General features: G+C 40.4%; 1 protein-coding gene across 4 annotated transcripts in view; it reads left to right on the forward strand.

Annotated features, from left to right (window-relative positions):
- Nucleotides 1–6880, forward strand: part of col12a1a (collagen, type XII, alpha 1a) — a 55888-nt gene extending 49008 nt beyond the window's left edge. For 3 of the 4 annotated variants that reach the window (XM_051390693.1, XM_051390701.1, XM_051390716.1), the window contains 9 exons: nucleotides 406–459; nucleotides 770–823; nucleotides 1416–1487; nucleotides 1601–1636; nucleotides 1725–1791; nucleotides 2071–2253; nucleotides 2579–2656; nucleotides 3782–3952; nucleotides 6001–6880. In XM_051390693.1, the coding sequence (XP_051246653.1) occupies nucleotides 406–459; nucleotides 770–823; nucleotides 1416–1487; nucleotides 1601–1636; nucleotides 1725–1791; nucleotides 2071–2253; nucleotides 2579–2656; nucleotides 3782–3952; nucleotides 6001–6149 (864 nt within the window). In that variant the 3' untranslated portion in view covers nucleotides 6150–6880. Of the gene's footprint in view, nucleotides 1–405; nucleotides 460–769; nucleotides 824–1415; nucleotides 1488–1600; nucleotides 1637–1724; nucleotides 1792–2070; nucleotides 2254–2578; nucleotides 2657–3781; nucleotides 3953–5117 lie in introns of all 4 variants that reach the window. The other variant, XM_051390707.1, reaches the window with a different exon arrangement.
- The last annotated feature ends 7087 nt before the right edge of the window (nucleotides 6881–13967 follow it).

Consider the following 13967-nt stretch of genomic DNA (forward strand, 5'->3'; position numbering starts at 1 on the left):
ATTCATCTGGCTGAGGTCATTCAGCCAACTCCCACCATTCAACTGGAGAGAACATCACCACTGGTTATTCTGGCCTCTGAATAAGCAAATTAAGACATGGGAGAAAGTCCTTTTCTATCAACTTCAGAGCGTGTTGGCAGCATTGTCTCGGTTACTTTACACAATAACGCTTATTGTAACAGCACTGTCTATGCAGATGTCTAGTACCATCATGCGTCAACTGACAAGAGGGAAATTGTTTCATTTTTTAGTAACATGATGATATATTATCTTTGGCTAAATAACTGGGAAACTGCTGTATTTTTTTCTTATAAATTCTACTTCAAGAGAGGCATTAGGGAGCTGTATAAATGTGTTCTTCCTGATCATTAGTATTTGATTAAGTGTGTCTGCTTTTTTTCCCAGGGTTCTCCCGGGCCACGTGGTCCTCTGGGCCCTGTTGGACCGAGCGGAGCACGGGTAAGATCTACCTCCAGGCCTGCTCAGTGTACACACTGTGTTCAAAGCCTACAAATGGATCCAACACTTGGTTAAGCTAATGTTTTGCATGTGATCACCCACTTAGCCCAATGTAGCAGAAGTACTGTCGTGTAGTTATTGCATGTTCTCACTTGCGTCAGTAAGAAGAATTGAGCCGCTGCTTATAAATATAATTTAAAAAGACGGACTGATGGCTGAAACCAATATAAAGCCATGACACTGATGTATTGCATGAAAGCGCCCCCAGTGTGTTGTAACCCACGTGTGATCGTATGTTGTTTCTACATAGGGGCCACCAGGAAAGGAGGGACCATCTGGACCCAGAGGTCCATCAGGGCCCATGGTGAGTGTGTGTGTGTGTGTGTGTGTGTGTGTGTGTTGTCTCTGTGTCCTTGTGTTGTACAGTAAAGAGCCACATAAATATTCTTTAGAGTGTGCTTTATTTCCTGATATATCTGCAACAATTACTCCTACGGCTCCACAGTTGCACTCTGCTGGAACAGCACATAAAAAAGTAGACTATATGCCCCTCCACTGTTACGAGGATGGTGCATGCATCTCATTTTCTTCTGCTGTGGTTTGAGGAGGTCTGAATCTACTTAATCCAGCCATCATGCCAACAGGCAAAGTGCCAGTATGGAATTCACATGCACTATACCATCCTGAGTGCTCCAGGACTCATTAGTAGTGGCTGGTGTGTGTATGTGTGTGCGTCCTATCCCTGTTGGCTGTTGTGCATGTGTGTTTCCACCTCCTCTTTAGTGTTCTTGGCAACGTGTGCCACATGCCGCCCCACTGCAGATGTCAAAGCATAGATCCCAACTTAAAGCTCGTTATACAACCGTTAACAGGGAGCAGGAGTTAAACGTTGCAATTATGTTTACTGTGCAGTGATTTAAAATAAACACTATGCTGTGTTTTCTCCCTTCTTTCAGGGAAGCCCTGGAAATCCAGGTGTACCAGGAATTACTGGAAAACCGGGAAAACCAGGAGACACAGGAAACCCAGTATGTATTGAATAACATTAACCATTATTTGTGTATAATAATGGCCACATGATAATGTTTAGGGATGAGGTTGAGGTTCTTGCTTGTTCTCACTCTGTTCTTCTCGTTAACAGGGAGCTGTTGGCCTTAAAGGAGAGAAAGGAGAGAGGGTATGTGTCCTGTTTGATCAAATTACCACTGGTAACATCAATGAGAAAAGTAATGCAATCTCTTCATGAAAATGTCTTTGTTTTCCAGGGAGACTTTGCATCCCAGAACATGATGCGCTCCATCGCCAGACAAGTTTGTGAACAGCTTGTGAACAGTGAGTACAACTTCTCCTAATCTTAAAGTATTATTTTTTTGGCCTTTATGCCTTTGTTTGATAGAGGGACAGCTGGAGATGGGCGGGGGGGGGCAGAGAGAGGGGGGATGACATGAAGGGCCGCAGGTTGGATTCGAACCTGTGCCACTGCGTATGTGGGTCTCCAGCTCTACCGACTGAGCTTACCAGGCGCCCAGCTTCTCCTACTCTTTAGGGAATTTTAGTTGTAAAAGCATGAATCAAATCCAAATCCAACTGATTTTATGTCTTCTCTTGCAGGTCAGATGAGCAGAATTGACATGATGCTCAACCAGATTCCTTCTGGATATCGTAGCAACACTCCGGGGCCACCCGGTCCTCCTGGCCCTCCTGGCAACCAAGGATCCCGCGGAGAGCCTGGACAACCTGGTCGGACCGGTTTCCCTGGAAACTCAGGTGCACCTGGAAGTCAAGGAGAAAGAGGTACTTTATCTCTCTTCTTTTTCTGATGTTATGTAGTGTTACAAAGAGAAATAATAAGCAAATGGTTATCAAATAATGAATTATGGTCATGGTGATTCCGTAGACTATAGTGTTGGTACAACTTCAGTGGAATAACAACGTAACTGCATTACCATGTATAGTCTACACATGATTCAAGTTAGCATTGTAAGATATTATTCAACTCTGAATTGCTCTTGTGTTTCATTCATGCTCTTTATATTTCTGCTCATTTCCACATTATTTTTCCATAAACATTATTTATATGTGTGAAAGTGATTTTTACTCTTTTCTCTGGTTTATGTAGGTTTGCCAGGAGAGAAGGGAGAGAGAGGATCTCAAGGAACTGGTATCAGAGGACAAAGAGGCGCAAGCGGACCACCAGGTAACACATCTTCTCATGAACTTTATTCTCAAGCAGGTTCAGAGAGTCTGCTGGTCTTCCACTCTCCTCTTACAACTTTATCTTTACACTAAAACTCAGTTTCACAGTGACAGCTTTTTCACCTTTTTTTCAAAATGTTCCAGGACACAGCGTACTCCCGTTAGTACAATTAAAATGACACATTCCAGCCAAAATTTACCTACGTGTATGTGTCTCAGGCACCTTCATTTGGGCAGCTGTACTGCATAAATTCTTTGGAGGGAAGCCAAACATATTCCCAATTCTTTCCTTTCTTAAAGATTTATGTCTCATGTATATTAAACTTCTCCAAACACTGTGCACATCAGGAATGTTATACAGTAAATGGAAGGTATTTATGTCCATCATTAAGGAGAGAATTTATTTTGTGTCTAGAGTTTAAACAATCTTGAATCAATTTTCAGTCAAGGCCATGATGCAGTTTTAGACACAATTATTAAAAAATGTTATTAGGCTTATTTTTAAGTTTGAAAAAGGCCGTAGCCTTTCCTTTTTTACAATTGATATGCAATATGTTTCTCTAAAAAGCTCACCACTTCAGAAGATTTCCTTTCCCTGGGGAAGCTTTTGCAAAACAACAGGAACCTCTTGATGTCTACCCCACAACACCAAACACTGACATATCTGTTTCTATGAATGAAGTGAGAAACAACTGAAGACCAGTGGGAGGAAGTCCACACTGATGACTCACAGTGTGTGTGTGTGTGTGTGTGTGTGCGTGTGTGTGCGCGTGCGTGCGTGCGTGTATGTATGTGTGTACAATGAGCTGTCTTTGGTGGCTTCATTGACAACACATGGGCTCACTTAAGGGAGAGAAAAAGAGAGAGGGGGAAAATTCCATCCTGAGTTTTTACCGTCTAGACAGACGGGCGGGGGGGGGGGGGGGGTAACTCCACACAACCCCTGGCTTTTTTTCTTGGTCAAGCTTTTTAATTGAGCCATTGAAAAATTTAAATTACAGTGCCGCAGCCCTGTGTTACCCCCACCATTTTCACCGAAGATTTACGGTGATGTCAGTGGGTTTTTGTGCTGTGCTCCAGAGACTTTTCAAACTGGTTCCACTCACCTTCTCTCTCCCCTTTGCAGGGCCACCAGGAGAGTCAAGAACGGGACCCCCAGGTCCTTCTGGCACCGCTGGGGCTCGTGGCCCTCCAGGTCGCCAGGGTACTCCAGGGGTGAGGGGACCACCAGGACCACCTGGGTATTGCGACTCCTCTCAGTGTGTTGGCATTCCTTACAATGGACAAGGATACACAGGTACACTCAACACTGTCTAGGTCCTGCATGGTACTACATTAGATATAGACTAAGTGTATGCAGACTAATTACATTTGCAACTCAGTGCACTACTTTTTGCTTTGATAATGTATGGAGATATGAATGTAAGTGTTCCACAGTATTGATTTTTGATCAGAAAGCTGTTTAAACGTATTCCAATAAGAAGTTCAACTGATGGTTCGCTAAGCCCCACTTGCTTTTTGTTCACATATGGAACATAATGCAGTTTAAAATGAAAATGGTGGCAGGTTCACCATCAAAATTTGGTCCTTGATTTCAGACAGAGGTTGACAAAAGAGGGCTTCTCATTTCAAGCCTGCATCATTCATTTACATGTATTGAAATCACAACTGTCACTGACAGATTTATGTAGATAGCGAGCTAATTAAGCTCACCGTAGCTCCATAAATTGGTTGAAAGCCTGTCTTTGGCTGACTTTTTAATGCTTCAAGCTGACTTGATTGAGAACCCTCTAACAGGATCTTGCAAGCAGTTGATGGCTACATGAGGCTAAAGCTGCATGTTCCAGGCAAAAAGTCTGCATCCTCACCAGGTTATGTAAAACACATGGAAATAAAGAAACAGCATTGCTTCTGTATTACAGTGTCGAGCTAGTTAGACCTATTAAATGTTTTATAGAGAAAGATGGAAGCTCAGACTCAGTGCTCCCCTACAACCCCTTAATTTCAAACAGTATGTTTCACTTTGAATGTTACAAGAGAAAACGCTGTTAGAACAAGGACTGGCTGAAACGTAATGCTATCTTGGGTAACCTTGGCTGGGGTTGTTGGAGTGTAAACTCCGAGTAGCACAGAGCAGCTACTGTTACCCCAAACTGATATAGAAACATTGCAAACTGGCTTTTACACTGAGAAAATGTTAACATTTGCAGCTTACGTTAAAGAACATAAACACACATTTTAATCTGTCCCTTACACTTTTACTCTCCATGCACAATGCTTCAAAGGGGTTTAGCCAACAGTCAGTTAGGAGCCACTATATTCCAGTACCTCCATACATTTGGTACAATTTTAAAACTGGCATGTAAAGCATTCTAGCTATTGGTGAATGATGACTTGCATTAAATTAAATAAGATGCTTTGTTCCACAGAGAAAACTCACACCCTCTTTAAACTATTTTCAGGTTTGGCATAGTAAACGCTCTAAGTCACCTGTGCCGCTTACACTTTGAAGTCCTGTTTCTGAGATGTTTGCCCATTTGCTATGGGGCATGTAAGGATAATCACCATGGACATAATTATTGAACATTAAAAAACAAACATTACGAAAGCCAAAAAACAAAACGGAGTGGACTGGCACTAACATCATCTCACAGCTACAAGCTACAGTGATGGCAACCTGCTGGCCTGTTTGCATCTTGAACCACAAACCGTTGGGGAAAAAAAACAGAGACTGAGCATTTCTACGAAGGAAGGAGCATGTACAAATACCACCCAAAACAACTACTAACAAAGATGATTTCATAACTGAAAGCAATTTTAATGTAGAGGTGATATGTGTAAATAAAACTAATTTTTGTGCCTTGTAAATGATTGTATGAACCAAGACATGTCACTAAAAATCAAGTTAACATCTGTATTGAGCTTGTGCCTCATAACCCTCTGCTTACTTACCACCAGCATAACCTCTGTTTACGACGCCGTAAGTGATTTAAACAGCTCTGGTCCCGACTGAAGCATGTTCCATTTGTACTTTTAATCATCATGTTGTTTGTCTACGTTGACCAAATCAGTGCTATATGTTGCTCTCCTGCCATTTCCATGTGTCCTTTGTAGTATGAGCTGGTTATTTTACTACGTCTTATTATCCAATAGCTTGGTGGATTTATTGTAAATGTCATCACAGCGACTGTTTTTTTTTCTAGCTTTTTTTGGTACTTTAGGAAGCAGTAGTTTGACACAGGGGATTTCTTTGGAATTCCATAGTGCAATATAATTTAAATTGTGCATGTGAAAAGCTGTAGAAGGAACTCTCTTTTTGATTGGCTGCCCCAAATATTTTTCTAGCCGGCCGCTACCAGCCTGAACCTGAGGTAGTGGCTATACCCGTGGAGCCAGCTGGAGAGTTTGAGTCAATACAATCACCCGGTTACTCACGAAATCAACGAGGAAAGAGATCACTACCACAAGACAATACAGAAACACTAGCGTCCTAGCTACAATAAGGAGCTCTCAGAAAGTGTAATATTGAAATAACTTCCATGATCACTTATGTGATGATGAAGTGATGAACAAAACTAATACTTATATGGGTTTGATACCCCTGGCTATATTGATCATATATTTTTTTGACATGAGAAAGTTTAGCAAGATAAAAACAAACCTACATGTTCGTTCATTACAAACCTGTGTGCTTGCTAAGTGTTCCCTTTAAGTGTCTGCTTGTAATATAACTGCAAGTGTTTATTGGACTCCAATGTGTAATGCACTAATCATGTGAAAACCAGCAGAAAGTATGTTGAAGAAAGTACAGTATGTATGTTTTTGAACACTTTCAAACTATCCATGTTGTTTTTGTCCGACTTCAGTATGTAAAGCTGTTTCAGATACTCCATCGGTTAAAATTTGACAATTATTTGATGTTTTTTTAGGCCTGTAAACCAAATGATAATCTGACCTATTGTAACAAACCAAACTTGTTTTGTTTTTTTAATTTTGTTTTGTTACCAAAGGTGGAATTGCATGTTTGTGTTGTATATTTACTGAGGAAGTCAGAATATAGTTGTTGTTTTCTATCTATGCAGTTTGGATTTGGTTGCAAGACTATGGACATAGAATTGCTTTTCTCATGTTTTAACTGCACATTTTGTGAATTCCACACAGCCTTATTTTCTTATTTATTTCTGAAACAGAAGAGGCATTTTTCAATAAAACTACTGAAAATGTAGCATTCGTTTCCGCTCTCCAGTCATTTTTGTCTTTTGATGATAACACTATCTGTGCACTGTTGACACCTCAACATGCAGCTATTTTCCATTTTACAGAGTCTATTTGTTTTGAGTGACAAAACCAGTTCTTCCCAACATTAGGCCTTGAGAAATACGCTTTGAAGTTCGAACGTTCATTTATTTTGACAGCTAAAAGATATTGTGCGGCGTCCAGAATGTCAGTTCATGTCAGGGCAACAAGAAGAGAAAGCAGAGTGTGTGAATACAAACAGTCCACAATACCTAACATTCCCAACATGAACAGCTTCACAGTCTTTTACATGAACCCAGTGGGCTTTTGTCCTTTCAGGTTGTAATGATTATGCATAGATTTCCATGAGGATACCAGCTCTGGAAAAACAAAGATTTCCGCCCATTAAGCATATCTAAAGGTGAAATAAGAGCTGTATGAGGTAAGGAACAACTGACGCCATGTCTGTTTATCGTGATGAAAGGAAAGCATGTCTCAGGAGGAGTTCTGCACAAATGCCAGAGATAACAACTTGGGGAGGCGAGGTATTGAGGTCGAGAACACCACCACAAGAGGAGAAAACTCTTTACGGAAACCCTTTAATTTGTTTTCTAAAGAGCACAAGCAATTTATGAAGTACCTGTTCAATAGCCCTCATTTAGTCTTGGAACCTCAAATAGATTTTATGGAAGTTGAAATCTCATGAGAGATGGACATTTCTGCAGGTAAAGTACAGTATGAGTATCTGAACAGCTGGTACAGGTTAGTCATACAGGAGATGGAGGCAAGCCTGCAAAAGTATTTCACATACTGAAAAGAGCTTACATGAGAGCAGAACACTGTCTGCCATGTAAATCTCCCTGTAGCAAGTACATTGTCATATATGGGAGAACATCACAAAAACCCACAGCCATATACTATGATATTGTGGATTTTCTATAAAGCCCCTCTTCACTTACAATACTCACAGCAACACTCTGAGACACTGGCCCTGCTGAAATATGTTCACACCTGTTGTAAGTGATACGCTGTTCATTCTATTTCTCAACATCAGGTTCTGATTTCGTTCCGTTTTAACGTCATTCTGTGACATTGTCCAAGGCAACGCTGCAGCCTTTAAGTCCCCATTTTTTTCCACCACAACCAATCATACTGTGTTTCCCCTTCAACTGAAAACTAAAAAAAACTGTCCTCGGTGATGCCTGATACCATCCTCACCATAACCCTGTCTGGTTTTTGTCTGCTGACTTCTTTGAGTTTGTTGACAATCCAGCGTGCATCTGGGTTCACTTTGTGGCAAGAGTTTCAAGTGGGCTGTTCCAGAGTCTGTGGTTGTAACAGATTTTAACTAATCCCGTTTTATCTCTAGTTGTTCCTCGCAAACAGCAGACAAAGTGTCTCTTCCACAGCAGTGGATAGGACTATTGGTGGTCTTCTATAGCATTCATTGATTCTTTGGCCACTCCGGGACAACGGAAACACAACACTGACATATTATCCCCTTACAAAGTTGATATGGCGAACATGTTATCTAACCGTGGCCTTGTGTAGGCATTAAATTATTTCATTATACTTGTAGTTGTTCTGGATACCTGGCGAACGTAGCTTTTACCTATGTTTTGGTCTCCATCAACTCCCGCGGGAATTATTTGGCTTTTTAGCTGCTAAATGCTCCACTGTGTTCACCGGCTAGTCACTAACTACCATAGGCATATCCCAGTTGGTTCATCAGATACTGCTGAAAACAGTGGCTGGCTGTGTCTGAATCAAAACAGGAAAGTTCAAACCAAAGCCGTAAAACCAAAACGAGCTGAAAGATGCTAAAAGAGAGAGAAATGCAGAGTTGGGTGATAATTCTCTGTGGATTCAAGTAACAGCTTTCACACAACACAGTCATTTGATCTATTGATTACATTAAAAAAAAAAGTTATTTTGATCTTCCTTTATCAAATAAAGGTAGTTCATGTGAATGTGCAGACAAATTCTGGGATTATTTCATCATCATTAACTCAGACCATATTGTCAATAAATGTAATAGGAATAGGATGATATCACTTTAATAGTGCTAAGGTAATGTTTTGTGTAATGTAAAAATAAAAATGTATGTACTGTTATAGAAGGTGAGAGACTCTCCAATTGCCTCAAATTTCCATGCTGTTTCAGTGTGGCATCAGCATATTCATATCATGGGTGTGATGTGATATCAGTGTTGGCGTGTCAAAACAGGTTCAATAAAAGCAAAACTCACCACAGCAATTCACCAGTTTTTGATTTACTGTGGAGCTGCGTACTTGAGTAAAAGTTTAAAGAACACTGCAAGACATTTTTCTTCTATCTTTGTTCAAAAAATTTATTTCATGGCATTAATCAAGCAGCCTGATTTATGGTGAATTCTTGCACTGCATTTTATAAGGATTCAATGCCATAATAGAATGGAACCATGCATGGGCACTGGGCAGCAGATGAGATGAATTAGTCTGGTATTGAAAAGTAATCTTAAGTAATTAAAAGTAGAATTTTATTTGGACTTTTAGGACTTCTACATGAGAATTGGTGCAATGACAGCTAAGTAATGGGGATCACATGCCTTTCATATTTCATGTAACAGCTCTGCTCATAATGTAACCTGTTGTACAGTACGTTCATCATTACAGTGCAAACCCTACATGGAGATAGAGAACACAGGGACTCATCCGCAGTCACATGAGCTTCACCTGTCTGCCGCATGGGCTCCATCACACATGTAACATAAACTGACATATTACATGCAATGTCTTTATACAGGAGTGGAGTTGAGGTTTCAAACTTACAATGGGATAACGAGAGAGGTTGACCAATATGGGTTTTTGATGACCAACAATAATAAAGTTTTTTATTGGATGGCCTTTGATACAAGCCAAAATTCTGTTCTCATTTTATGTTTTTTCTTTATTTTTCTTAAATTCCAAATTCCCCCTCTGAATTTTCCTTTTGGCAGTGTGGACAAGCATCTGAACCCAACATTTGGACAATGTGACACTTCAACTTTCCAGCAAAATGCCGTAGAATAATTTATAATTATGGATGCTGTTGTGTGGAATCAAAACCTCAGTAAAACCAATTTACAGTACATATCATGTACACAATACTACCATATCATACTGTACAGACATCTAATCTCAGCTTGGCTTTAATGTGGTTTAGGAAGGGAGCCACTACACAAAGGGAACCAGACACAAATGTATATGAATTGCTTCGCCTGAAGCAGCCACCCATTAGGAAGAAGTGGCTTTGATTCTTGGCTTGCCAACCAAAACCTGAGGAAGGAATGAAGTAGTCCTTTTGAACTTAAAGGGGGGTTGACTCCTCTGAGGGCAAATATTCAGTCAGCATGCAGACAGTAGGTTTCCACTGACTGAGATGCCAAAAGCAACAGCGGAGCAGCACTCCCCTTTGAATATGGGAAGAGAAGAGCCAACAGTTCTCCAGCTGACCTTGTAAAAATGGAGCTCTGGTTGTGAATTATTCCTCTTAAAAACCCCATGTCCTCATTTGCCGTGTTACCTGTCACCAAAATGTCCTCCAGACGGGAAACAAAACAAAGAACTATGCAGCGTTTTATAGATAAAAATCACAATCGATCCCATCCAATGGTCCCTGTTACTGCCGCCTATAGTGTCGTATAACTTAAACTGCTAACTCTCAAAAGGAAACACTGAGTTTAGAATTGGAAGCCAAGGATTGAGTCCAGTTATATAATACTTGTTAAAGTGTTTTCAGTCTTTGTGTCTCACACGCGTGAGTACAATTAAAGTTAATTCAATTTGTAATGCCTAAGATTTCAGTCCTAGTTGATTTGGCAGCACCTGCGGTTACAGTGATAACAGTAGTTTTCCACAGAAACACAGGGCAATGTAGGGAGCTGGTTACCTTGCTGAGAAGCCTGTAACTCTCCATCTAATAGCTCACTGTGGCTACTCCTGCTTGTTGTGTTATATGCACAAAGGAAAAATGATCTGCTGAAAACAAACATGGAAAATGACTGTTATCTGGTTTTGCAGATGCATTTTTGATGATCACAGTTAACCTCTGTGACACCTACATTGTGTCTCATGTGGCAGCTTCACAATAAAAACTGCCCTGTGTTTCCCCAGTTTCTTTTAATGTGTAGCCGCAGCAACAAGAACTGTTATGTTTGCAGCACCTTAGAACAGCTCTGATATGGATGTGGGAAAGTGAACAGTAAACAGTGAAGGTGATATTAATGAGATAAAATTGAAAACACTCATTCTAGTTTCCTGTGAATGCCTCGTGCTTGGGGAGGATTTGAATCCATGGCGGACACCGCCACTAACAATAGCTAATACTGTAGCCTATAGAGAAATACTTACAGAATGTAAATATATTTCATGGCCATTGCTGAGAAAATGAGCAACATATATAGCATAAAAAAGGTGGAAATTGAACTTTAAGTTCAAGAAGGAGAGTCTCTCCACATATTTCAGAGCTCTGCCCTTGTTGCAGGAAGCAGCACATGGAGTGCACAGCTGTAGAGATCACTGGTTGAAGGCCAACAAGTGTTTTGATTCCTCTGCCTATCCCACAAAAGGTTGTACCGATGTTTGTGAAATGTCTGACCTTTTGCAGAGTGAGCTTTGATGGTATATTTATTCGGAGATGAGGGTGGTCCCAGATGCTCTGTTGTTGTGACTAGAGGGCTAATGAGGTGAAATCTTGTGAACACACAATAGTAGTTGAATCTTGTAGGCAGGCACACTGTAATATGAAAATCAACATCCTTTATATATCTTGAATTCATCCAAGAGCGTAGGCATGGATGAATCAATTGATTGATTCAACATTCTGCTACACGCTTTTCCACCAACTGTTAACCAGTTTACATGTTTATTCTTTCCTTGTGGGGGTGTTTAAATGCTCCCAGGCAGCTGTGAAATATTTTTTTTGGAATAAGTCATCTCAACTTTTGCCATGGTCCATCTGCTTCTATTAGAGCTCACTTATTTCAGCCTTATTTTCCAGTGCTTTCAGCCCAGTGAGGTTTTACAGCATTATAAGCCAAATGATGCAGAAATCAAGCGTCTTGTGGCAGCACACAGTGCCTCTAGTTAGCATTTCTCACTACAGATATCAGACACCCCTATGCAGCTGCTTGTCAGAGTGATCTAGCATGAGTCATGAATGAAGTGTGACAAACATGGAGGGATGATGTCATGCGTGTCATCTTGTATTGATTAAGTTACAACCACTTGTAAATACAGAAAGAGTGATTTCATGGGAGGACTGAGGAAAGTTTAGTTGTTGCTAAAGTTTGTACCATGCTAAATGTCTGTCCTCTGAAGTGGTCTGGAACAGGACACATGTATTCATGCAATCAGTTGTTGACTGTAAAATAAGATGAGGTGCAATTAACAATATGCCTTTGAGGATCTAACGTTAGTACATTCTGAGGACAGGATACCGCTGCATGACTTCATACAGTTCAGCTGAGCTGGGACAGGATGCTTCAATAAACAAACTCTAAATAATGAACAGATAACTGTTAGTAGGTGTCCCACATCCCTCCTCAGAGATGGGGACACTGGAATGAAAATATTATATGATTCTGGCAAAAATCTTGGTAGTGATATCATCCAAATCAGTGGTTTGTGACCCTTTAAACTGTCTTCTTCTGCTCTGTCATTGCAAGTTATGGCCTATGTGTGGTTAGGGTCATGTGCCGTCAGTTATTAGTGTTAACCAGCATGCTAACAGTCTAGTTACCAAACTAGTTGGTGCCTTAGCTTAATTTGGTTGCTTCACACAACAATCAAAAGAATCAGGTCTGAATCTTTTCTTGAGTTGCCCTTTAACATATATTACACAACAGCAACAGTAAATTGTCTGTATCAGACGTGTTCTCATGTACTGGAAATACTCCTGGTTTAGGCAAGGGGTGGTGAGTGGGTAGAGTTTTCTACTCACACATGGGCCCAATCGGACACAGACTTTGTACCAGGGAGCTGGCAGGATTGAGTCCAACTGATTTAGACATTTACATTCTCACATACAGCTCATCCAGGTAATGTCTAGATAAGTGAAAGGGATGTGTGAAAGGGATTACAGGTCATTAAAAAGAGGTTCTGTCTCATAACTGTCTGCAAACTATTGCTTTTTTACTCTGACAGAGGAGGTAAAATAAAAGTGACTGGTGTGGTAAATAAGCTACGATCTTCCTGCTTTACACCTTCTGGCTTCCCCTCACAGATCAGCACTGTCAAGACGGCTTGCTATTGGTTTACGACATGAAGTTGAACATAATTCATTCCAATGGAATCACCATGATCAGAGGATTTGATTGCAGTTTTAAATCCAAAACAACAAAGAAGAGCTTGTGGTTTTACAGGGAGTTAAGTGCTTTTTCTTGGCCTGTAGTGACTTCTTATAGTCTAGTCACCACTGTGGGTAACCTGTGAACAATGTAGAGTGAGCTTAGAAGTGTTGATAGGCAGACTATTTTAGACAGAGCCAGATTTTCCCCTATTTCCAGTTAATCATCACCTGGGTATAACTTCAGGACATATATACGGGTAATATTGATCTTGACTCTTGGCAACAAAGCAAATAAGCATTTTTCAAATGGCCAACTGTGGCATGGCATTTCAATTAGTTTTATATTATTATTAATTTTTTATAGGGGCCTGAAGTGTTAAGTATTCTGTATTTAACAAGAAAAAAACTAAACATGGAAAAAAGTTAAAAATAAGATTTTCTGGGAATCACCAGATGATTAAAAGGGTAGAGGAAAAACTCAAGATTTGTCTTGGGACTGCTTGGGAGGTCCCATCCCTAAGGCTGGAAATCACTGATCTTGAATTTCCCTCAGGATAAATAAAGTATCTATCTATCTATCAAAATCAGTCATGGAATATTATCGATAAGTGATAGTGGATCTAGAGAAAACCCTAAAATACCAGGCATATAAAAACAAAAAAACTAACAAAAACAGAACAGCTGGAATAGAGTTGGCCATGCAACCAGACATTACACTCCGAGTTCATTCAGATGTTTGTGTGGGTGATGGTGCGGGGGTCTGATTG

The sequence above is a fragment of the Dicentrarchus labrax genome, unplaced genomic scaffold (assembly GCF_905237075.1).
Source record: "Dicentrarchus labrax unplaced genomic scaffold, dlabrax2021, whole genome shotgun sequence".
NCBI lineage: Eukaryota > Metazoa > Chordata > Actinopteri > Moronidae > Dicentrarchus > Dicentrarchus labrax.